This window comes from Chionomys nivalis, chromosome 8 (assembly GCF_950005125.1).
Source record: "Chionomys nivalis chromosome 8, mChiNiv1.1, whole genome shotgun sequence".
NCBI classification, from domain to species: Eukaryota; Metazoa; Chordata; class Mammalia; order Rodentia; family Cricetidae; genus Chionomys; species Chionomys nivalis.
The window spans coordinates 20,469,567-20,496,464 of record NC_080093.1 but is presented as its reverse complement, the minus strand read 5'-3'; the positions used below and the strand labels follow the sequence as shown (position 1 = coordinate 20,496,464).

The window sequence follows — 26,898 nt, the reverse complement described above, 5'->3', positions numbered from 1 at the left end:
TCGGAAACTGGGAAATTCAAGTTTTACCTCAAGTTATTCTCCTTGGTAGGCATGATCTTCCATTGTTATCTCTGTGAACACATACACATACATCTGCCTGTGCATTTGCATACATAAACATGCATGTCACTTATGAATATATTTACAAATAATCATACTTTTAAAATTTATCGAAAAAGACAAAATGTATACAGAACACACTGTAAAGAGATTGTTCTCTTAGATAATGACACAGGAATGAATGATGGTTCAGTTTCATTGTTGATTAGTTTTCTTGAAAAATCACAGAATAAGTCTGCTTACTAACTCTTACTAAAACAAGACATGACTTGAGAATACACTTTCCATCTGGAATATACTCAAATGAAAATGTAACTAATGATCTGAGACACCCTTCAACAGAAATTTTATTTGTGCTGAAACAGTGAGACTTTTTTCATATGTGGAAGTTGGAACTGGTTCATGAAGACTTGAGGAAATTTTAGCTTAGTTCAGGATGCAGGTACATAGCTCACAAAACCCCTGTTTGCTGACAAGTAAAAGCAGGGTCTCAGTCATCTATGACAAAGACCACCCACTTCAGATTGGAATAAAACAGAGTTCATAAAATGGAGGCAAAGACAATAAGCCAGTTTGAACTGGGGTGGTGTCGATGTCCTCTGGATTGACGAGAGATTTTAAAGTAAAATGCTGTAAAATGTTAGTCAGGATTAAAAACATCTCCATGCGGGCCAGACCTTCTCCAATACAAGCTCTTTTTCCTAAAAAAGACATTGCAACTGCTAAGTCATTTAATTCTGAGCTAACACACATAGAATAGTTATTAATGAATGACTAGTTAACCCAGACTAATTACCCAACAACTGACTGCATTTTTGTACTGTCCTGATTTCCTTCCTGTCCTTCCATTCCTCAGGACAAAATTTCTTTTCAACCATTTGGGGGAGGGGTATTTTACATTCTTATTTTTCATATATTAGTAATATATGCATATCATTTTAACCCTTCCTCTCCCCACTTCAAATTTTTCTGTGCCATACCCCACCCACTCTCAAACCCATGACTACTTTAATTATTATTTTTTTCTGAGACAATGTCTCTATGTAATAACCCTTACTCTCCTGAAACATGAATTTCCAATGGAGGAAATTCTGCATCAACAAGACAGGTTCCAGTCCCACCTGGTTCCTGGTCCATTGCAGTCTACTTCCTTGTGTCAGACTTGAGGAATTTGTCACTTCCTCTGTTCCCATGGGAAAATTCTCTCCTTTTAATCACTTTAATCATCATTTTAACATTTTAATCATATCTTAGAGTGGATCAATGTTTCTTTTCTTAGACCCTTTCAAATTGAAAGAAGACACTTAAATGGTACTTCCTCTGAGCAACTTCTGCAGTCTGACCATTCAGCCTGGTGTCCTTCAAAAACACCAACTCTGCCAACTACTCTCCCTGGACTCCCCTGGAGGACTTAGGAAAAGCACATTTTCACAGGGTGCTGTCTTCTCCTATTCCTTTATCCTCTTTGCTTCTTTCACACACTGTACCCCTGGATCTGAGCACTGAGTTGCTACATGTAAACTGTTCCTTGGATACACAGTGGCCTGACTCCTCTGGGCAGAGAGAAATGCCTCAGAAGAACAGGATTTCTTTCAGAAAGAGCTCTTGAGAAGCTCAGCACCCAGTCAGAAATCAGGAAAAATGGGTGAAGCCTCTAATCCAATGAGAAAGAAGCAGCCTTCATCCTGGGGTTGCTACCTCTGGCCTCATGGAAATGGCTCTTCATGCCACCCATGGGAAACTCCATGCCTGACCCTTCTCACCTCACATGGGTCCTAACACACATGGAAACAAAGCTCACTTGCCTGCTGAAAAAGCCATGAAGTAGTCACTCTTCTTGAAGTTGCCTTTTTCATCCAGAAAGTGACCAGGGTCAAACTTCTCTGGGTGGGGAAATTCTTTGTCATCGTGTAGGACAGAAGTCAGACATGTCATTACACTTGTGCCCTGAAAGAAAATGAACAAAAGCAATTTATAAATGAGGTCATGAAACCTGAAAACAATTACATGTCTCTTATTTGATCTCTTTGTTTTGTGGATGACCAGATTGAAGCAAAAAAGCGGGGGGGGGGAAGAAGAAAGAAAAAAATGTCATTTGTTTCATGTAAACACATCAATACCAGATCTAACAGGTTTTATATCCTATAATTCTCATTCATGGTCTCTGTGTATTGACCTCACAGTCACCATCACTATTTTGTGGTCTGATGCCAGGATCTTACAGAATTGAAGAAGCTCTCTAGAGTGGATTAGTCATGATACACATTCAATAGTGTCATCCCACAGGGCATTGCCTTTGAAATTTCATATCAACATGGTGGAAAAGGAGATAGAAAGATTGTAAAAGTCAGCAGTGATGGAGGACACCAAGGAAAGAAGGCCTTCTAGATACAACAGGGCTGGCATGTTATATGAAGTCGCAGAGACCATCACAGCATGGACCTTAATAGGTCTAAGCCAAATAAATTCTCAGCTCTGAGAGGCTAAACAGACATAAGCCCCATTCCCTAACCTAGAAACTATCTCAAATCAACAAAAACTAACTTAGGAAAAATCAGTTTTCTCCCATAGTGTCAGTAGGGAAACAAACCACACTTCAGGCAAGAACAATGGCAAACAGTAGATGCTCAGTACAAAAAGAAGTCAGATGTTTGGAGACGATTTTTTGTTGTTGTTTCTTGGTGCTTTCTCTGGGAATTTTTTTTTTCTTTCAGGTCTTTGACTTCCATACTATGGTTTCTAATTTTGTTTTTAAGTAACATCTATGTAAGTGAATTTGTGTGTCTCTCCACATCTATGTCATTCAAGTGCTTTTTCATTGGCACTTTTTTCTGTTTTGTTCTAGTCTGGTTTGTTGATTTTTGTTATTACTGTTTGGATTTTTGTAGTTGTTATGTTTTGTTTTGCTTTTGTTTTTATCTAATAAGTTTGCTATCTAATGAGAGAGAAAAAGAAAGGGTATAGATTTAGGTGGGTAGGGAGGTGGAGATATGTGTGAGGAGTTAAGGGAGGGTAAACATAATTAAAATACATTATAAGAAAAAATTGATTCTAATTTTAAAAAAGTAAATTCATCTCATTGACTCTAGAATGAAATGAAAGTCATTTTTCAAAATCTCATCTACATTTTCTTCAACAGCTTTCAATTTTACGTAAGCCAAGCAAGTATTAAGAACCTCCTATTTTTAAGCATGGAAAAAGAAAAATGTAAATCATAACAAGTCAAAAACTATCAGTGGTGTGTGAGGTCCTTCTGTATATGTGTTGCTTTTATTGGTTAATGAATAAAGAAACTGCCTTGGCCTGTTGATAGGGCAGAGTAGAACTAGGTGGGGAAAACAATATTGAATGCTGGGAGAAAGAAGGCAGGGTCAGGAGAAGCCATGGAACCCTTGCCTAAGACAGATGCCGGAACTTTATCTGGTAAGCCACAACCTTATGGCAATACACAGACTAATAGAGATGAGTTAATTTAAGTTATGAGTTAGCCAGAAATATGCTTAAGCTATTGGCCAAACAGTATTGCAAGTAATATGATTTCTGTGCGTTATTTCACGGCTGAACAATTGGAAACAAACAAGCAGCCTTGTACTACATATCAGTATGATTGCCTAAATTTAGAGTGGTCATACAAAACTTTGAAATACAGCTATTATGATTATATTTGAGCACTAGAAAGAATAACTGTAAAAGAATACAGGAGGCACTACATTTCCAACTGAAAGGAACTGTCATTAGCATAAAGTATTATAAAGTATCAAATATTGTAAATAGAAACTATAAAGACATAAATTCTAGAATTAGAATGAGCATATTTGAACATTTCCCAGATAAAATTGAAAGCATGAGAAGACAAAACATAAAGGCATTAGTGAAATTAGAGATACGTAAATGGGGAGTCAGGTGAGACATGATGATCTATAATCATAGCACACATACATGTTATTAGAGTGGAACTGGGGAAAATATGGTAGGTTCTTGAAAAATGAAAATGATACAGAGTATTCTTTCAATTATCTTGGTATTATTCAGAGGGCAGGTTCCAATGACTTTATCTCAGCTTTCCAGCTTTATACTTCCTGTTTAAATAACCAGTGTCAAGAATTTTCTCTAAGTGCACAGGGAAACCAAAAAGAAAAGGAGTATATTCCAGAAACAAAAAGGCCAGAGTAGGAGAGTCCTAAATTTTGAGGATGAGAACTATAATGTATCTGGAGACTTCATGAACTAAGCATATTTCGGCCAAACATTAAAACCTGTAATGGGTTATTCAAAACATACACTGATACTTCTAGCTAATAAAAAAAAAACAGTCCCAGATAGAGGGAAATTATGTTTTTATCTCCAGCAAACTTAACACTAACTAATATTAATCAATAATATTTATAATATAGAGATCAGGGAGATGGTGCAGTGGAGAAGGTAATTGCCAAGCAAGTGTAAAGACAGGGCATATGTTTGAATGGATTTCTTAAACTAGCTATATAATATTTCCAATTTGTGAGTTAATAGAAATAAAATGAATTTATTGATAAACAAAACATTCAATGTTGTTTAAAACTAAGTTGAAAATGGTGGTTAACCTTGCAAATGCCAGTGCTCAGGAGGTTATTTTTAAGTCCAGAATAAAATGAAGTCTCAAAAAATTATGTATATAAAAACAATACCAATGTGTTTGGTATGATACTAATTTACTGAACTACATAGATGAGTTCCACTAAACCAAGCAAAAGTAAAGACATTGTTTGACTGGGTTTCTTGTAAGCAAGTCAAAGGGAAAGCATGGAGGGAGGAGGGAATATAGAATTATGACAGGAGTAGTAAAAGCCACTGGAAAGCAAGGATGTGCACAGCAGATCGACTTAACCGACAGGAAGCATATGGACATATCAATGGACTGAAAAGCTTGTGAGAACCCAGTCATGTTAGAAACCAAATCAACAAACAAAAGAGCAAATCATGAGGAGGCTGAGATGGCTGGTGTATGATTTGTGGAAGGTCAGGTTTTATGTAATCTCATTACTTAATTGTTGACAGGCAAAGATGCATGGTGAGGAACACAGATGAAATAGATCTCACCTTGGGAATGTGGTATCCTCTGAATTTCACATCCTGTGTTGTTTTACGAGGCAAGGGAATGGGAACAAAATCAATGTATCTCTGGATCTCATGCAGCACAGCTTCTGTGTAGGGCATGTGGTTCCTGTCCTGCATGCAGGGCCTCCGATGTCTGCCAATCACACGTGCAATTTCTTCCTGAATTTTAGCTTCCAGGGCAGAAATCATAGTTTTTATAAAATGGAAAAGAATTATCTTTTATATAATACTTGATCATTTTCAAGTTGTAGTAGAAAGTTGAGAGTTAAGGAAAACAAATTCCACCATTTCTACAGAGTAGAAAACCTAACACACAGATGTCAAGAGTCTAAGTATGAGACACCAGTGTTTATAACATAAAATGCTCAAGACTATAAACACTTTCAATAAAGCGTCAGAATATAAAGTTAGAGTATAAAACCATTATCTTTCCCATATACCAGTAAAAAACATACTGAGAAATAAATTAGTATAATAAACACATTCACAGTAGCCTCATACACACACACACACACACACACACTACATGCTGTGGGGAAAAATAAGACAGTCTTTCCTATAAATGTTGGTTAAAATGGATATCTATATGTAGATGAATGAATTTACATTCATATCTTTTACACTATGCAAAAATCAATTCAAAGTAGATCAAAGACTTTAATTAAAGCCTGAAATGTTGAGACTTCTAGGGACAACATCAAAGACGAACTTAAAGAAACAGGTACAGGAAAGAATTCTATGAACAGAGTTCTGAAAGCAAGGCATTGACCTCAAGAATTAACAGATGGGACCAAATGAAATCAAAAGATTTTGCATAGCAAAAAAAGAAAAGAATTAAAAAAACTATCAGGAGGGTGTACACAGAATTCCCAGAATATTAAAAATTCATAGCCAACTGTCTTTCAGACCAATATTCAAAAATTCAGAAATTACAAAGAACTATAAATATTAAACACACACACACACAAAATTCTGCCAATCAGCAAAAGAACAGATGAAATGAATAATATAAAGTTCTCATGAGAGGAAACACAACTGGCTAAAAGTATTTATTTAGATGATCAACATTTCTAGTCACCAAGAAAATGCAAATTAAAGTTGCTTTGAGATAACACCTTACCCAAGTCAGAATGGCTATCATTAAGGAATCTGACAACAAATGCAGTTCTGGATGTGGGGAAAGGAACCCTTTGCGCTCCTGACAGGAATGCAAATTAGTAGAGCCATTATGGCAGTTCCTCAATAAGCTAAAAAGAGATCTATTACATGAATACTCTCAGACATTTATCCAAGAACCTCATATGTTACCACAGACACATTTTACATCCTTGTTTATTGATATCAAAAAATGGAGCTAGCTTAGATGCCCATCAACCAATGAATGGATGATGAAAATGTCTACATATACAGAATGGAAGACTTTTCAGCTGTAGAAAAAATGACAACATAAAATTTTTCAGTAAAATAAATGGATAAGGAGAATATAATATTGAGGTAGACTAAACTCAGAAATGAGAAACTGCATGTTTTCCCTCACAGGAGGACACTAACCTATTGTGTCTGTGTGTATGCATGTAAACAGTTGTGACATGTGGAGACAAAGCAGGGTTATTATTAGGTAATGAAGAAAGTGGAATATTGGTAAAAAGAACGCATGAGCATGAGGGAAGAAAAGAGGCTTGGGTAAAGCTACAATGAGGGATCAAATGACTTAATACATAGGACTCTAGTTGCTAATGAAATAAAGTCAACAATTGATGAGAACATCATAAAACCAAAAAAACTCTTTATAGCAAAGGAAGTGGTCAATCAAATGAAGAGGAAGTTGATAGGATAAGAAAAAATCCCTTTCACCTACACATCTGATGTAAGATTGACATCGAGAGTACACAATGAACATGAAACTCTAAACATGAAGCAAGTAATAAAATCAAAACATAGGCTATAGTTCTGAAAAGAGTTCTGAAAAATGAAGCGCAAGTAGCATGTTAGCATTTTATAAAGTATGGTACAATGATTTGTATGAAAATGGCTCCCACAGACTCATACTGAGTGGCATTATTGGAGGTGTAAACTTGTTGAAGTAGGTGTGGTCTTATTGGGGGAAGTTTGTCACAGTGGGTGGGCTTGGAAGACTCAGAAACTCAAGCCAGGCTCAGTGGATCGTAATTTCTTCCTGTTGCCTGACATCCAGATGTAGATCTCAGAAACTTCTCCAGGACCATGTCTGCCTGTGTGCCACCATATTTTCTGTAATGATGATAATGGGCTAATCTGCAGAACTGTAAGCCAGCCCCAATTAAATGCTTTCCTTTATAAGAGTTGCAGTGGTCATGGTGTCTCTTCACAGCAATAGAAACCGTATGACACACAGCCATTTCACCTTTGAACTGTCAACAGCTCGGTAACTCACAAACTATCTAATCAAGGCTGGTCCCATCAACCTTCCCTCATTGAGAGGCAAGGGGTTCACAAGATCTATGGGGAGGTGATTTTCCTGGAATATAAAGAAACGTTCTCTTGAATAATGTTGCCATTGGTCAATTATTGATAATACAGTAAATAGCATCTCACCAATGATCGGGTTAATAACCCTAATTGGTTTATTGAAAAAGGAAACAGTCAGACATGAAAGTAAAACTGAGACTAGTTGGGAGAAGGAATGGAATTACTGGAAGAGAGGGGGGAGAAAGAGAAAGCAGTGGGATATAATCAAATAATTGCATATGTATGAAAATATATTCTAAGAACAGTTTAAATGATATATACTTTTGAGAAAATAACTATTTATTATGATGTAGGGAAATTGTGAGGAGAGGCTAGTTCTATTTGAATGCTGAGAAAACTGCTATGTATTTGTCCCAATCAAGGATTCTGAATCATAGCAGGGAGAATAATGGTCACTGCCCTTTCATCCCCTGCTGTAGCTTAAATATTTTATATTTTTATTTATTATGGCCTAGTTGAATTAAATTCATTCAGTGGGAGGTAAATGCACTAATTATGCAAACGTTGCTAAAATAGTGTCTATTGTAGGAAACGGTGAGACAGTGCCTAATGCTATCTACCTGGACATTCATCTGCCCATCTATGATCATACCTGTAACCTCTGGATGCTTCAGCAGGAGTAAAAGCCCATATTTCACTATGGAACTTGTTGTCTCTGTGCCCGCACCAAAAAGATCCAAAATGGTGATGACCAGGTTTTCCATGGTAAATTCTGACTTTTTATTCTCTTTTTCCTAACAATTATAAGTTATAGGAATTAGTTTTTGCTTGTTTGTATGTTTGTGTGCTTTAAAGGTTTACAGATAATAAAATAATTCATTATGAAAAAAAACATTTTGTAGGTAAACTAGACAATAGAAAGTATTCTACCTAAAGATGAAGAAATAAAGTGACCCTTAGAATTCCTTAACAACCTTAAAACATAATTGAAGATACAAAATTCCAAGTTTTTCTTGTTCCTCACTTCTCACCCACAGGGAACAAAAATCACTTCTGCAGTGACTTTTTTCAAATATGATGTGTGCTGTGGTCTGTAGGATTATACGGCGAGAATACAGCTGACAAAATCACTAGACTGACCCACAAGGACCACACATTTCATTGGGGGACACCTAAATTGCAGGGCACTTGGAATATTTGACTTTTGAATAGTCACTGTCATTTCTGTAAAACCCATGTGAAGTCATAACACTTCCTTTTACATATTGGGACATGTCAAAAAAACAGCAATGTGTTAATCAGTTATTGGGCATAACTCCCTCATGTATGGCTATACTGGATGACCTTCATTCATACCATGGGGTACCGGTGTAACAGTATTCACAGCCTAGAAACCTTTGTTTTCACAGTTAACTCTATGCCCATTCCCTGATATAAACTTAGAAATTAGCTTCCCACAATTATCTTTTATGGCAGGACATCCAACAGGAGAGGAGCTCCTGTGATTAGCTGGAGCTCAAAGAACAGGCACTGAGAAGGAGGATACAGTTCATCTGTACACCCTGAGTTCTCTAACAGTCAACTTAGGAGAGTGCAGCCGACTGGCCCCTTACCAAGCTACCAATAGTCTGCACTTACCTTCACCTCAGTTTTATTGATACAAGATCTTAGTCTAGGAAATTAACTGTTTGTGCCTTTACTCCTAAAGATACAGGGAAAAGCTATGGATCAATTAACCAGTCCCAGAGAAAAGAATCCCTTCTTACTCTGGCATCTGCTGGAACAAGCACCGGTGCCACTTAGCCTAAGGCTGGAAGCATCAGCCTCTGGATTTTACACTTTTATCTAGCCACTGTAGATGTAATCTCTAAGACTGAGAGGTCCACTTTAGTCATCCATCATGTGATGAAAATGTTAATGTGAACCAAAGGCCATCCTCCTTCCTCCCACTGTTTACATACATCTGGTTACCATAGTTACCACATTGTTGTGCTCCCGCCCACCTTGGAAATAAAAGTGCTCAGAAAGTGCACAGCACTGGCACATTTTCTTCCCGTTCTCTAAATTTATTGAAGCATAAACTTCTGGATTAACTACCCACACAAATGTAATCACACACAAATATCCCTTCTTCCCTCTTCAAATTCATAACACCAGCTGGGTAATAGTGGTGCACGCCTTTAATTCCAGCACTCAGGGAAGCAGAGGCAGGAAGATCGCTGTGAATTCGAGGCTAACCTGATATACAGAGTGAGTTCCAAGACTACTAGAGATACACAGAGAAATCTTGTCTTGGAAAAAAAAAATGAAATCATAGGCACTTCCCTCATTGACCTTTTTCAGATATGCCCAGCATTTTATAAGTCAGGCACCCCTGAGTCAATAAGTAAAATACAGGTACCACATTGCTAGCCCTTATCTGTTTTCATGGCCCCAAGAAATGCATGCCTGGTATCCTTGTTATTGCCAGAGAATTGATAGTGTCTGTATATGTATATAAACTGGAAACTTTGGAGGAGGGCAGAAGAATAAAGAATGCAGAAAAATTATATAGTAGAGAATTCTTTTCCTTCACTTATTGTACAATCTCTTTTGTACCCTGAGGGGCTTGTTTAATTCTGCCCAAGAAAAGTGTGTATCAATTCAGCCCTTACACCTACCATCATAATTCAAATCAATATTACCTTCTCAAAGAGAGTTCAGTTGAAGACTACAGTTACGATTCTCTAGCCTATACTCCTGGTACTCTAAACTGGAGTTTCCTCGAAGCCAAGCTCCACTGCAAAGGTTTTCTAGAGTCTCTTTAAAGAAGAGTCCTGTGTTCCCTAAGTCTTCACACCTGCTGCTCATGAAGGTTTGTTTACATATAACGGCAAGTTCTCGTCACTCTTGAATGGGTGTGTATGTGTTTTCATTTGCTTCAAAATAAAGAACAAATCTAGCACATGGCAAAGGTAGACTTCCTAATTCTAAATAACTGAGAGTCTTAATGATCCCAATATATTCTAAATGAGTTACCTTAAGAAATTGATTCAACAAGCAATGAATATATCACTAGAAGAAAAATTGGTTTGAACATCCCGCTTTTACTAAGAAAAAGAAAACTGAGAATTCCCACAAATATGATGTAGCAAGTCGGGGTTCCTTGTACCTTTTCCATTCTAATCAGAAAATAGTCAATAAAGTCTTGAGGGCTACTGAGGTTCAGAGACTCTTGATGCCTTTTTATTTCCTTCAAAATAAACTCTTTCTGTTCAGTCACATGTTTAAAGAATTTTTTATGGATTCCTGGGAGGCAGTACAAAACAGGGTAGGCATTGCACAGCTGGAAGAGAAACAAACTTACATTAGTGTAAACAACACACCTTCCAGGTCATAAAGGTCCAACACTATAAAGTTGGCATCCACTGCCTGGAAATATAACTCTATTAAATCTTCAGACTGAAAGGGTGAGATCATATGTCCATGAATCCTAATATTCCACTCTATGGTGAGTTCCTGTCTCTTCCCCATTATATTCCCCTCTCCTCCCAGCCATATCACTCCTGTCTCCACCTCCCTAGTGCTGGGATTAAAGGTGTGTGACTCCCATACACTGGTATTAAGGGTGTGAGCCACCTAGATCAGTTTCTGGATCGATCTTGTGTAGCCCAGGGTGGTCTTAACTCACAGAGATCTGTCTGCCTCTGTCTCCTGAGTCATGGGATTAAAAATGTGCACCGCCACTGCCTGGCCTTTAGTGGTTTAGCTTTGTCCTTAATCAAGATATTCAGGCACACTTAATTTATTGAAACACAAATAAAATGTCACTACAGCAGATCACCAGTGGAATGTGTAAGCCAATCCCAATATCCCCTCTGTTCTACTGAGAACACTGAGATGCACAATGACTTGTAAAATTATGAGACCACATATCAGTGATAGCAGAATAGAAGCAGTCTTTTCCCCAGTTTATCCTTCACATGTTTCTCCAGTCACCTGAAAACTGCAACTCCAATAGACATGAGAAAGTGGAAGGGGGACATCTCATGAGGTTCCACTCAGGAGTGAGTCAGGATTGCTAAGAGTGGGAGAACATGTTGTCTCTGCGGATGTCTCCTAACACCAAGTGGTTCATCTGAAATCATATCTCTACAAGCAACACTAAATAAATCATGGGTCTATACCTACATATTGGGGTGTGTGTGTGTGTGTGTTCTTAAAGAAAAAGACACATTGAATTTGAATGAGAGCAAGAGAGAACAGGTACATGGGAGGAGCTGGAGAGGAGAAAGGGAAAGGGGAAATGATATTATAATCTCAAATTAGTTATTCACTAAATGCAGGAGGTTTTCTTCTCTTGATCACCTAATTAATATTAAAATGAATGCCTATTTTTCAAATGATGTAAATATATTATTATATATAAATATGTATATATTTATACAAAAACATAAAGTATAACTGGTGGTTAGCTATTTAAAATCTGTTACTTTTTTATTTTTTTATTTTGGGGGAAAAGTATGACATAGGGACATTCTATATTCAACTACTATCTTATTATAAATGAGAGTTATAATGATCCTTTGTATCTGGCATAAACTCCAGAGTGATGGAACCTAGGCTTTGAAATAACATTTTTTAAATAGTCAGTGGTTATTTGGGTTGCTCTTCCTGAAGGAATTTCAGAGCCTTTTCATAGCTTAGTCTCCAGACATGCCTGGAAAACCAGAAAGTCTTGTATGACTGGTAACTTCTTAGGCAAAGGTTCCTTCAGACAACTCCTAGACCAGATAAGCATTTTAGAATGGGGAAATTGGCGTGCTAAAAGTGCCTTTATGTAACAATAAAGAGGCTACGTGAAGCTGCTAGGCCTTCAGTTCATGAGAAGCTGATTCCCCTGCTGCTAGCAAAGCTGAATTACAATTTAGGGTGAGTCTCTTTCTTTGACTACTCAAGTCATACAGAACACATACATATGGCACCCAATGCTGTGGGATAGGGAGGAAAGAGCCATCTGAACACTCCAGGACTGGAAGTCAGATAAGTGGGACTCCAGGATTTGGCAGGGATATGGGGAGTTCCCCCATCTCAAGAGTGGCAATATATACATTTATTAAAAGGAGAACCATTTACTGCACATTTGCAAATATTACAGATACAAATAGAATGGCTCTTGAGACAAAGAATAAATCAAGGAAAAGACCCTCCTTGGGGGAAAAGGAGGAAGTGTTTAATCAAGAAAGATGATTTTCCCAATAGAAGAAGGGAAAATGTTCAAGGCATTCAAACACAAAGGCTCAAGAGACAAACATTCGAGGAAGGAAAAAGGCTCTTCCTGAAAAAAAATAAATAGTTATTAGTTGGAATCCTACAGAGATGACAGATCTAAAGCGGTTTAAAGAACTAGTGGTACCATATGAAATGCATTCATTCTGTGTGACACAGATTTTAAATAACTGGGCTACTGAGAACAGAATTATTCTAAAAGATTGGAAGTAATTAACATCAACTGGAACTCAGAGCTCCCTGGCTGGACTCTGCCTATCAGCTCTACCAGGCAAGGGCCCAGCAGAGCAGACAAGCAACACCTGAATGCCAAAGAATGGCAGGATGGGCTCTACTGCTGTAGTTGGAGCCAACACAGCCAGTCCAGAACTTACAATTTTCTTTTAGTTTGATTGATTATTGTTTAATAGATTTTTTTCAATTTTTTTATTCTAAGGGAATAACTCAATATTAAAGATCCCTTCATGGGAAGTATTTTTTTCCATAATAACAAGGATAACTCAATATCTATGGTCCCTTCATGGGAGGAAAATGTAAGATAAGTTCAGCTTCTAGTACAAAAACAATTGGAATTAGGGCGTAAAGTTCTAAGCCAATGCTGTTTAAATTTTCAACAGTATTAGTCATTCATTATATGGAGGATCATTTCTCTGGATCATCTAATTAATGCTTAAATGGATGGCTAATCACCATCGTAGATAAAAATGAAAGAGAAAAATTCATAATTTTGAACTATATAATTAGGTATATTCCATCTGTTCACCATTACTGAGGATCTGGCTCTGTTCTTTAAGTTACTTTCTGGAAACTCTCAGTTAAATTATTAAATATTCTAAGGTGAGAGCTCATAAAAATGGTATCTTACTGATAAAAAGCCTACAAAAAAAATTTCCATGAAACAAAATTGCTCCACACTGTTAGTAACTGGCAGGTTTCATTAACATGTTACTTGGGATCTATAATGTTAGCCTGGGTTATATAATGGAAAGAAAGAAAGAAAGAAAGAAAGAAAGAAAGAAAGAAAGAAAGAAAGAAAGAAAGAAAGAAAGAAAGAAAGAAAGAAAGATGGATGAAGGAAGGAAGAAATTAAGGAAAGAAAAGAAAGAAAGGAAGGAGGAATGGAAGAAAAGACTCAATGAAGAGAAGAAAAGATTCTCCACGAAATCAGTACACCAAGAAAACAGAGTGCAAAAGTCAGGGCAATCTTCTTATTGCACTCTACACCTGCAAAAGTCCTTTCATTTTCCCAAATTTTACACATATAGCCTCATTTTGAAATTGAAAACTGCCCACATCTTCTCAGAATAACAGCTCTCCAATAAACCTGATAACAGACAAAGCTAATAACTGGAGTGATAGCTTTTAGATGGTGATGGTACAGATTTGGGTCATATAACATTTTCACATATAGATAGAGTTGGATCTCACCTGAACCCAAGGCGAGGCTAAAACTTTAAGAGTTCTATAAAAATGTTCCATGAACTCTCGGAATATCTCATCATTGTAGTCAAAATGACGCTGGAAAATGACAGCAGAGATCACATTGCAGGGAACACAGGCCAGAAGGTAGCTGGGGTCACAGGGGGATCCTAGAACAAAGGAAGTTAGAAGTTAATAGGCAATCCTCAGACAGACCTAGAACTTTTACATTAAAATAGTTGGGAGTGTAAGATACTAGAGAGGAATCATCGCTGTGACTTCTGTAAACCTGAGAGACACTTTATTCTCTGTCTCCCAAAGAAACTGTCTCATGTGCTTCATCTAATTTGCAGTTTACAAATATTCTCTTCTTTTCACCAGGCACCTAATTCTAAAGTCCTCATTCTAAAGAGGAAAAAACAGGAACTTAGATCATTTAAAAATATTTATAAATGGGGGCAATTTAAATCTATGTGTAAACAGTTCCTCACAGTGCACATACAAATCTTAGTAACTTAATTTTTAAATCAATTTCTTTTCTTCTAAAAATAGTTATAATATGTTTTATTAAATCCCAAGCATTCAAAACAGCTCACAAGTGTGAAATATTTTAAATTTACAATCTCGGTAAACCCATGATACATCTTATATATGCAGCTTATCTACATTGACAATGCCACAGGCAGTTTCATGAGAATGACTGCTCCACAATTTTCTAAGGAAGATGGAAGTGCACTAAGTGGGAATTGACAGGAAAGAGAGAATTTAGGGCAATAGGTTGAGATCTGTGATGCAAACTATGGGAAAGCTGAGATAGCAAGTGATAGCCTTCTGGTATTAGAGAGAATGAAAATATCGATTTATAATTATCTTCTAAATACACATCTCAAGTAGTTTTTAAAAATAATTCTAATTATTTCATAAGTGTTTATCCTTATAATAATTCACAGAAGTTTCTTTTTCAGTAGATAGAGACTGCTACAGATATCTGAGGTGTCCCTGTGTTGGCCCAGTTTACAAGCAATCAATGGTTACTGAGAGAGGAGAATCATTCCTTCAAGGAAAAATTCCCACAGAGGTTGTCCAATCCCAAGTATTCAGCTCTGGACACAAATACATACAAGCAATGCTAAATAGACTAAGTAGGTTTTGTATGCATGATGCATTTATATACATATGTATATGTATATATGTAACAATAATTACAAAAGAGGATATCATTATTTGGGGAAGGCTGTGGAAATGATGTAGACTAGAATCAAGTTCTCAAAAAAGAATTTTTAAGTCTGATGTACTTCCAAATTACAAAACCCATATAATATAGCATGAAAAAATCATACTAAAAGACATCAGTAATTTTTTGGGTGGGGAGGGGATCAACAGACAGAGAAAATGTACACTACATTTAAGAAAGCACACTTAAGATAATTCAAATGGGCTCTTCTTGTGTAAGGTTGATAGAAAGTACAAGTATAGTCACATGTTTGAAAATATATATGGTAGTTTAGAAAATACACTAAAATATGTAATATACTGATATGGGATTCCCTTTGTATGCTGTGAATACCATTGGTTAATAAAGAAGCTTCTTTGGGCCTATTACAGCACATAATAGGGCAAGGCAGGAATTCCAACCAGATAGAGGAGGAGAGAGTAGGTGGAGTCAAAGAGACGCCATGTAGCTACAGCAGGAGATAGATGTTGGACACCGGACAGAACTTTACGGTAGGCTACAACCACATGATGATACACAGATTAATGGAAATGGGTTAATTGAAAATATAAGAGCTAGGTAGAAATATTCATAAGCTAACAGGCCAAACAATGTTTTAATTAATACAGTTTCTGTGTGGTTATTTCAGGACTAGGCAGTCGGAAAATGAATGAGCAGTCTCCACCAACAAATTGGTGCACTAACATGGGTGAGCTACATCCACATAAAATCTCAGAGTATTAGGCTTCCTGAGCTTCCTTATTCCCCAGGGAAAGGTGAGTGCACTATCCGCCCATTCTGCAGCCTCATGATGCAGGACAATCAGATGGGATAGGGAATTGAGTCAAAGCAGGAACTCAGTTTATTACTGCGAGCATATGCTTATAAAGTTTAAGTGAACCTCCAGCCAAAGAGAGGCAGCCAAACCCTCCCTCTGTCTACCTAGATTTTGCTGTCTCATCCTCATTCAAACTCTAGCCAGGCTTTTCTCTGTCCTACAGGCCTCGAAATATAGGCCCTGAACTCAAGACAGGTTTTTTTTTCTTGTCTTACAGGCCTTGAGGTACAGACCCTGAGATAATTTTGGTCCAACATCTCACCCATTTTGTTTTATAGCCCACCCTCTATCCTGGTCACCAGGCCAGAATAGCCCACTGGGGAGAGAGTACAGGTTAGGACCACCCCTATCTGAAGTTTCAGCCTGGACACCCTCAAATTGAGAGTTCATCCATGGGGTGAGATGTATCAAGCCTATCATGATGTACTTGAAGGGCCATGAGTTGTTCCTGTTGTATCTGTGTTTTGGAATGCTTGTTTCAGTCTTTGGAAAATGCATGGTCACCCTGTAACATTTCTCAAAAAGTTGTTGAACCACTTTCTTACTTCTTTTCCTCCCAGGTACACAGCCAGTCATGTTTTCACCCTCCTCGTGCAGGTCAGTGTGGTCCTGTTTCTAGACAGAGCCTGCCGATGGAAGGTGAATTCTCAGTGCTGCTTTCATAGCTAATCTACAAAGCATTTCCTGTTCCTGTAACTTTTCTCTCCCTCCAGAATCACATGAAACCAGGAACCATGGATAATACTAAAAGTTAATTGGGCGAAAGCTTGTGAGCCTGGGTCCTGGGAAGGCAGGCAGCATCATTTCTTACTGTCCTTATGTGATCAGAGTAACCTTCAATTATACTTCTGACTCCATGACATTTCTAAAAAGCCTATTTATAATAACAGTTCATCTTGCTCATCTAGTAATTCTAGAAATAGATACTCACCATTGGTTTTTCTCAGTGCTTCCAATAGATAAGAGACTTCCTCCTGAATTCGGTCTTCAATAGTTTTCTTTCCCATTCCCATAGACCGTAAGACCATAAGGGAGAAACGCCGTGTTTGCTTCCATATCTCTCCATTGCTAAAAGTGATGCCTGTAGAGGAAAAATTATCATGAATTCTAGTGGAGAGTATTTATCACAGGAAATAATATCGACTCTTGAGCTTGCATAAATTCTTGCATGTATTGTGTAATCTATGCATCTAGAAGTTCAACATAAATTCTCTTAATTCAAAAGGTAAGACCATAAAAATAAAATTGTCAAGGAAGTTTTAGACAACAATACAGAGGAGCCAAAGATCTCTCATCACTTTTGTCAGCACTCAGTGCTCCAATTGAAGACTGGACAGCTTTATGCCAGGCTCAAAATCAATAACTGATATACAGCTGGTTTCCAATATCAGTTTCAACCTCTGAATTAATAGAAAATAGCTACATGATCAGTGTAAACTGTAATGTGAAGATAGAATGCTCCTCTTTCTTTGGTTATTATATTCTATTATAATATGCTCCCCTAATGTTGGGCAGCAAGCCACACCTCCTAATCAGCCACGCAACCATGGAAAACAGTAACCCATGTTCTATAATGTGCCATGTGAGGCCATGGTATTTGTTAGGTTAACTATTGATGTGGGATTCCCCTCTGTATGCTGTGATTACCATTGATTAATAAAGAAACTGTTTTAGGCCGATAGCAGGGCAGAACTGAGCTAGGCAGGGAAAACTAAACTGAATTCTGGGAGAAAGAAAGTGGAGTTAAGGAGATGCCACGGAGCCACCAGAGTAAAAGGGTGTGAGCTGCCAGCTGGAACCTTGCCAATAGGCCACAAGGCTTATAGTAAAATATAAAATAATAAAAATGGGTTAACCAAAGTTATAAGAGATATCTAGCAATATGCTTAAGTGATTGGCCAACCAGTGATTTAAATAATATAGTTTCTGTGTGGTTATTTTGGTTCTGGGTGGCTGGGAAACGAACAAGCAGCCTCCTACAGCAAACTATGGTAAATACATTTTCAACTTAGACTAATTTTTGCTTAGATGGATTTGCAGGGATGTAATCTCAGTGTGACCCGAGAAACTTCTGAACTGTTTTAAAAGCATTTCCAATTGATGGAAACAGTATCCTAAGGGAAGACAATTTCTCCATTCCTCATGTGCATGAAGTTCTGTATGTAGTGTTGAGGCCTTACAGGCTTTTCCCCCATCCATTTTGGCATGTCTATTGGTGATATCCTTATTTATCTCACATTTGGGAAGTCACGTTAGTAAGACTTATGGATATATCTTTTGACACTATTAAGAGACACATTCTCACAGCAAACTCCCTGATTCTGTGGTTCTTCCATTCTTCCTATTCCTCCTCCACAGTGTTCCCTAGATCTTGGGTGCAGGAATATTTTGGGGATGTTTCCATTGGAACTGGGCTCCACAACCCTGAATATTAACTAGTTACTCAATACCAAATGGTTAGCCCTGAAAATATACATACAAGTAACATCATACAGACTTAGCAGGTTATATTTAGTGATATATTTATATTTATACAATAACAACTACTGAAAAAGGTAATGAATTTGAAAAAGAACAAGGAGGAAATATATGGGAGGACTTGGAGGGAGAAATGTTATAATTATATTATTATAATCTCAAAAATAATTTAAAAGGAAGAAAAGATTTTCAATGTAGGGCAGTACACAAACCCTGAGTTTCCCTGAGCCTCTCTTAGAGGAGTACGGCTATGGTTTGTCTTTACACTATATTCAAATATTCCTTATGCCTTTTAAAGATAAGAGAAAAGTCAGGAAATATTTATATCTACACTGGTCCTCACACTATAGAAACATAAAATCAATGAGATACATACTCAAGCCATGAGACAGAATATTTGGTGACTAGATATTTTGTCCCTTTCTTAGAATCAGTATATTTATCATTATGTTTTTCGCTATAATATAAAATAAGTACAACAGAGTCACAAGTTCAAACTTAATGTTTCATGGCGAGATGGTGTGTAAAGTTAATCAATTTTGAAAATGGCTAAACGATCCCTTATAAACAACACATTTTTATTGTTGTTTTTAACTATCACTAGAGGTCAGAAGAGGGCAGGGAAAGGTGAGAAAAATGAGCCAAATTCATCAGTACATGCTATATCTGTTTACTGAAATGTCACGCCAAATGCCATTAAAATCTGCTAATGAATGATAATCACCGAACATAGAAAAAATAAACACATTTACAGGGTGTAGTCAGTTGTTTAGTGTGTCAGCTTGACACAAGCTAGAGTCATCAGAGGAGACTCATTTGAGGAAATGACTCAATGAGATCCAGCTGTAAGGCATTTTCTCAACTAGCAATCAGTGCAGGAGGGCCCAGTCCATGGTGGGTGGTACCATCCCTGGGCTGGTGGTTCTGGGTTCTATAAAAAAGCAGGCTGAGCAAGCCATGAGAAACGAGCCAGTAAGCAGCACCACCATCCCCAATTCCCTGCCATAGTGTCTGCATCCTGCTTCTAGGATCCTGCCCTATTTGAGTTTCTATCCTGACTTTATTCAATAATGAAGAGCAAATTGGAAGTGTAAGTCAAATAAATCCTTTCCCCTGCAACTTGTTTTTGGTCATATTGCAGCAACAGAAATGATGACTAAGATATGAATGAAACTATAAATTATTTGTTTCAATAAAGGAAACCAAATTCTAAGAAAAAAAAGTTTTCTGTTATAGAGAATCTATAGGGTGAATTGTGCACATGTGTGTGTCTGTGTGTAATGAAAGAAGAAAGACTATGAGGGGGAAGAAGAGATCTAGGAGGAGGGAATAAAAAGAAGCTAATATATGAAAGCAGAGATGGGCTACTGGGGAGGAAAAGGGAATCAGTAACATAAACAAGAAGGGGGAGAGCAGTGGGCAGATGACAAATCAGAAAGAACAGAGGTTTCACAAATATGACATAAGGAAATGATTTTCCTGTGCCATATTTAAATTGTTTTCAATTTTTACAAAAATAATTCATGAACTTATAAATACTTCTAGCTTCTCGGTTTCCTTGCCTATGTAACTTCATTGACACATGTGTAGATTTGAATGTGCCCCAACACAGAGCCATACCTAACCCTTGGCTGACTTTACTGAGTATTGACGATTGTGTTTTGCCAGAAAACTCATCTCCCCGGTCAATCAGAGCTTCCTTCAATACATCGTATCCATACAGCACCACCGTGGGTTTCATGCCAAGATAAACGGTGAACACAGGGCCATATTCTTTTGCTAGCTGCAAACAGAGCATAAGTGGTCAGTGAGGGAAATATTTTCATTCATACTGAAGAGACGTTTTAATAATCACATGTTCTTTGACTTTAGACCCAATAGTTCAATAACAAATGACAGTTAACAGCCATTATCATTATACTCTTGCCGACGCTGCTGTTACTCGTCATCTTCTATACAACACAGATTGTGATATGTATTTGCTCAAATTTTACTTTTATGCTTTCTTGTCAAATCTACATTTGCATGAGATTTCTCTTCCAGCCTATTCTTACAATAAACAATGTGTTTCATTCCCGAGTGTGGACGTCTGTACCACTCATCCCGCTTGGACACTAACAGTCATCTTCTGTCATCCGTTCTCCATGTCATCCTTCATGCTGAAGTCTCAGAGTTTTAGCAGAACTGCAAACACAACAGGACAGACATGTCTACTCTCCAGACTGAACCTTCCATAAGGCTTTCTACATTCCAATCACCCTGACAATCAGCTGCATGCACAGAGCATGGTGCCTGAAGCCAGGCAGCCATTCATTACTGTTGAGTATAAACACGGCCAACTAACCTGTGTGGAATCTTTACATATTAAAGAGACAGAAATTAAATCCCAGGGAGATTTTAAATCTTGTACCAAACTATGAGTTAATTCAGAACTCCCAGCCCAGGAGGAAGGAGCTGTCGGGGCAGCGAGTGCTCTGGTGACTTCCTGTCTCAGGCAAAAGATAGCTTTCCGGTCACCCCTTCAGGTTTCAGGAATGGCTGCCATGTGGATCAATGGAGCAGTCTTTGATTCGTTATCCAGAACACATGGTAGGAACTCTCAGAATTCCTGAATTCTTAGTTACGTCCTTGATTTTAAGTCAATCTATTCTCCAGGGAAATGTAGACTTGAGAACTATAAATCAATAGGTTTTTGTAACTGAACACAGTTCCATCTGCACTGTAGTTTATTGCTGTACTGAAGAGGACCTTGGGGAGTACATGAAGGCTGACTGTTCTGCTCCTGACAGCATCACAGATCAACTCTTGGATCCCATTTCTTTCTAGCTCTCAGTAGAACACAGATTTAGGAGCTGACTTGAGTTTCCATTAAAAATTTTGTTTTCATTCTTTGGCTAGAAAGATGGCTCCATGTGTAAAGGACTTGCTGTGCTCACATAAAGTCAGGCACAGTCAAACACATATGCAATCCAATCTCTCCCACAGACAGGAGAACCCCAGAAGCTCACAGCCAGTCAGCCTGAGATCCACAGCAGTGACTGGCAAAGGCACTGTCTCAAATAACGTAGCAAGCAGGACAGACACTCAAGATTGTCCTCTGACTGCCACATGATCACTGTGGTACTGTGGTACCTATGTGCCCACACTCAAACACACATATGCACACATATATACATGTATACACATCAGACACACAGTCACTGTTCACTTGGGCTTTCAGGTACCTGATGAGTAACTAAAACCAATATAAATCTTAGCATCTCTGCCTTCAACTCATACCTGTCTCCTTGACCTTAAATTGTGGTTCAATTCCTGTTGGAATATAAACACTCAAGTGTTTGTATGAAGTGACTAATCCTTCTGTTTCAGTGTTTGAGTGACTGAAGTCTCCTCAACCTCACAGCTTCTGTTACAGAGCCCTAGAAGCCATTCATAATAATCCTAAACCACCAAAAGCAGCAGAGCTCTGTAGGCAGCTCACTCTCTGAAGGAGATACCCGCAAAGGGGCAGTTATGTTATGGGAACTATAGTACTTCTTCCAGAATCCCAGGAGATTGCCCGTGACCAGTTTAGCAATTTCCTAAACACAAAAATGAAATCGGCTTCCTCAGCACCAAATGAGCATTGTCCTCTACCCTCAAGAACCAGAAAATTCTTCAGTACTGACAAATAAGACTGTGCTATGCAAACGCCTCAAGTCTCGTCCTTGCTTTTTCACATGTAAAAAAACCTCAAGATTGTCAACACAAAGAAAGCCTCTGGATTTCTCTCTTTCAGAGTGGCCACAGTAATAGCAAAATACCTTTCCTTGCTGTGCAGTTAACGTCTATTAAGACAAGTGGCTAAGACTGTTAAGTTGGGACCCCCAAGTGTCAATAATTTCCTCTTTAGCCCTGGTAGCATCTCCAGGAGTCTAGGATCACATTTTATTTGTGCTGAGGACGTATAATTCATTCGTTAAAAACCACTGAAACGAGACTAATCACACTTACCATGCTCAGAGATTTGTTGATATTTTTAACATCCACTTGCAAAATATTTCCAATAAATGGAAGAGGAGTGGGTCCAGGTGGGAGCTTCCCTTTGCTGTGATGCTGATTCCATAAGGAAAAAAAGATCAAACAAGACAGGCAAATCCCCAAAATGACAAAGAAAGCCATTGGCTCACTTTGAACAAATGCACTGGAAAGTTTGCTATCCAAGAGTTTATAAATGCAGCTCCAAAAAGTACACAGTATTTGCACTGGGGGTGGGACCTCTCTCTTTAGTACACTTTGGTCTCTATAAATAAAACCGCCCATTTCCTAACACTTTTCTGTGTTTGCCATTTCATTTTAACACAACAATACCTTTTTTAAAGTATCGTATAGTTGGTTGTTTTTTTCTTTTTTCTTTTTACTCTTTCAATTCTCATGTGATACATTCTGACCACAGTGTCCCCTCCTTCCACTCCTTCTAGTACACTTGCCCCCCAGATTCACTATTTCTCCTTTTCCTATCAGAATAGAACAGGCCTCCCAAGGATAGCAAACTTATATGGAGTAACAAGATGCAATAAGACTAGGCACAAACCCTCATAACAAGGTTGGAAAGGGCAACCTAGCAGGAGAAAAAGGGTCCTACAAGCAGGCAAAGCAATCATGCTTCAGTGCCTATGAGCAGTGCTTAGTTGGTTCTATAAACCTTGTTCTCCCTGTGCCTTTGAGCCCTCTTCTCCTACAATATTTCCTTTCCAGTTTCCCTCGGGTTTCCCCAAACTCTAAGTTTGACTGTGGGTCTACACCTCTGCTCCAACTATTAGCTGGAAGAAGCCCCTCGGGTGATTATTGTGCTAGGCGCCAATCTATGAGTATCATCAAGAATCATTTCATTGACTATTTTTTGGCCAATTGTATTTGTTTCTTCCCTAAGACTCTGGGCTGTCCAGCTTCCAGTTCCTGACCATCCAAGCAGTGTGAGACAAGGACTCCCTCTCCTGGTGTGGATATCTGGTTAGACTAGTCATTGGTTAACTACTCCCACAAATTCTGAGCCACCATTTCTTCAGGGTATCTTGCAGCAGTACAGATTGTAGGTTGAAGATTGTGAGGCTGGGTTAATGTTCCAATCCCACCACTTGAAGACTTACCTTGAAGATGGCTGGTCCATATCCTCAATTACTAGGAGTCCTTGCTATAGTCACCTCATAGATTTTAGAAACTCTCCACTTACTAGGATTCCATATCACCCCTCAAATGACCCCCCCAACTCTAGTCATATCTCCTTGTACTCTCTCCCCCCATCCTTCCCTCCCCCACCTAATCCTATAGATGGCTTTAAAAAAATAAAGTTAAATACTATTTGTTACTTTCTGGGCAATAGTGAAGATATTCTAAACAGAGATGAGTGCTGCCCTCCCTTTGGCCATCAGACTATCAAAACTATGATCTGCAAAGTATTTGAATATCATGAGGAACTTCAGCCTAGAGGAAGGGAAAAGATGAAGTCCTGAATGCAAAATTTGTCTTCCAAAAGCTTGTCTATATGAATAAAAACTCTTACAAAGATTATTGAGTTATAAAAGCTGATCAACAGATTAGAATTTCAATGGTGTGGGAATGATCTTGGCATAATACCTGAGACAGTCAGTCCCAAAGGCCAATCCCATTAGCCTGATCCATAATGTGCATTCCCTATTTGGCATATAAAAGCTTGAAGTTTTCTAGGAGGAAATAGAAGACACACATTTAAAGAAGAAAGAAGTGTTTATACATAACCACCATCAGGAACTCCAACCTGTGGCATGTGTTATGACTATGGATTTTCATCTTATAAATATATAAAGAAATAGAGAGTTGTAACCAAAGATAATAGCCTTACTGTTCCCTCTATGAGGAATATTTGATGTTCCAAAATTGATATTTTTGGTTGCAAACCTGGAAGTTCTATAGAATAAAGCAAATGAAAGCAAATGGGCATCCTACTTTAAGTGGAATTTAGAGGCATCTCAGAGAAAAAAATGATAAAATTCCTAACTCACAAGAAGTAAATCAGTTTTGAATTAGTATCAGAATTAAAGAAAGAGAAAAACTAAAAAAATAAAAATAAAGAATTAAAGAAAGATATTGAGGGATAAATTAGTATAAAATATTAGCAATTATGTGAAAACTAAAATTAGACTTCAGAATTTGACCTTTTTCAACCTCTCTGTGCATTTATCTCTCTCTACTCCTTTTGTCAACAACCCAATACCAGCAAGAGAAACTTCATTTGGTGACAAGAAATGACCAATTTAAACTCTGACTTCCCCACTATTTGGTGATTTCATTTAGATTGCCATCATAAATATATATGTTTCAGGAAGTTTCTACTGTATTAGATTTCCATACTACCACTCAAATACCCTACAAGTTTAGCTGTTTATCCCCATATTCTCTTCCTCAATCCTCTCCTCCTCCCCACTTTATCCTCCTGTTACAGCACCCACCAACATTCCACAATCATTTATTCTATTTCCCTTTTCTAGTGAGATCTATAGGTATCCTCTGGTCCCTTGCTCAATACCTACTTGTTCTAAATATTATAGCTTTATTATCACAGACTTAAGAACTAATATTCACATATAAATGAATACATACAGTATTTATTTCTGGGTCAGGGAGACTGCACTTGGGATGATTTTTTTCTAACAGCCTGCAAATTTTATGATGTCATTTTTAATGGCTGAGTAACACTCCACTGTTTAAAAGTACCAGATTATCTTTATCCATTCCTCTGTTGAGAGATGTCTAGATTGTTTTCTATTTCAGATTATTATAAATAGAGCAGCGATGAACATGGTTGAACTAAGTCACTTTGTGGTGGACAAGTCATCCTTTGGGTATATGCCCAAGAGTCATACAGCTGAATCTTGAGGTAGATCAGTTCCCATCTTTTGAGGAAAGTCATACCGATTTCCATAGTGATTATACATGTTCACACTCCCACCAGTAATAAAGGAGTGTGTTCTTCTTCACATCTTTGTCAGCATGAGCTGTCACTTGTGTTATTGATCTTAGCCATTCTGACAGATGTAAGATGGAATCTCAAAGTAGTTTTTGTTTGCATTTCCTTGATTGCTAAAGATGTTGAACATTTCTTTGTTTCTCAGTTTTCTTTATTGAGAATTCCAAGTTTATATCCATACCCCATTTTTAACTGGGTTGTTATCTTATTATCTATTTTCTTGAATTCTTCTTAAAATTGCATATTAGCTCTCTATCAGACATGTGGCTGTTAAAAACCTCTTCCCATACTGTAGGCTATTACTTTGTCCAAATGATGATGTCCTTCATGTTGCAGAAGATTCTCAAGTTCATGAGGTCTCATTTATTAATTGTTGATCTTACTGCCTATAATAATGTGTTCTGTTCAGAAACTCTTTTCCTTTACCAAAGAGTTTGAGGCTATTACCCACTTTCTCTTCTCTCAGATTCAGTGTATCTGGTTTTAGTCATATTCCACCAGCACTGTATAAGCTTCAATTGCTTCTCATCTTCAGCAACCCTTGTGCTGGCCAGTCTTCTAATCTTTGTCACCATAGCAACTATGGATATTTTGGATCTCATCCTTTACATTATGATTAGCCAATTCACACAATAAAGGTAGAAGGTTGGAGAAAGAAAAGACAGAGGCCAAAGAGTATAAGTTATAGGAAGAATTAGTCTAGTCTTGCATTGCATTTTATGGTGACTAAAGTTAATAATGTATATACTTAAAATTCTCAGACCACGGTTTTAAGGGTTCTCACCAGAAATGAAAGATAAGTATTAGAGTATTGAATAGACATTCTGGTTAGCCTGATTTGCTTATATCACATATACACATGTATTGAAAAGATGACATTATGTTCATAAGTATATAATTATTAGCTATCTATTGAAAGCAGAACAACAAAAATGTATCTCTCATCTCATAGAGATGACTCTTCATGCCACCCACAGGAGCCTCTTTGCATACTTCTTCTCACCTTCTCACCTAACACATATGGAAACATTACTTGCTTGCCTGCTGAGAAATTCATGATTCAGTCCCTCTTCTTGAAGTTATCTCTCTCAT

At 37.7% G+C, this 26,898-nt stretch overlaps 1 protein-coding gene across 3 annotated transcripts; it reads right to left on the bottom strand.

Annotated features, from left to right (window-relative positions):
* Nucleotides 1-579: 579 nt before the first annotated feature.
* Nucleotides 580-26,898, bottom strand: LOC130879223 (cytochrome P450 2C70). Of its 3 annotated transcripts, none has more exons than XM_057777508.1 (9): nt 26,848-26,898; nt 20,442-20,604; nt 17,275-17,424; nt 14,302-14,462; nt 10,757-10,930; nt 8,258-8,399; nt 5,140-5,327; nt 1,866-2,007; nt 580-761 (listed from the first exon to the last, which is right to left on the bottom strand). In XM_057777508.1, exons 2-9 carry the CDS (start codon nt 20,560-20,562, stop codon nt 580-582), a joined length of 1,260 nt encoding a protein of 419 aa, XP_057633491.1. In that variant the 5' UTR covers nt 20,563-20,604; nt 26,848-26,898. The 3 variants fall into 3 exon arrangements, with proteins under 3 accessions (XP_057633491.1, XP_057633489.1, XP_057633490.1); XM_057777506.1 differs by lacking the exon at nt 26,848-26,898 and adding an exon at nt 22,815-22,982; XM_057777507.1 differs by lacking the exons at nt 10,757-10,930; nt 26,848-26,898 and adding an exon at nt 22,815-22,982.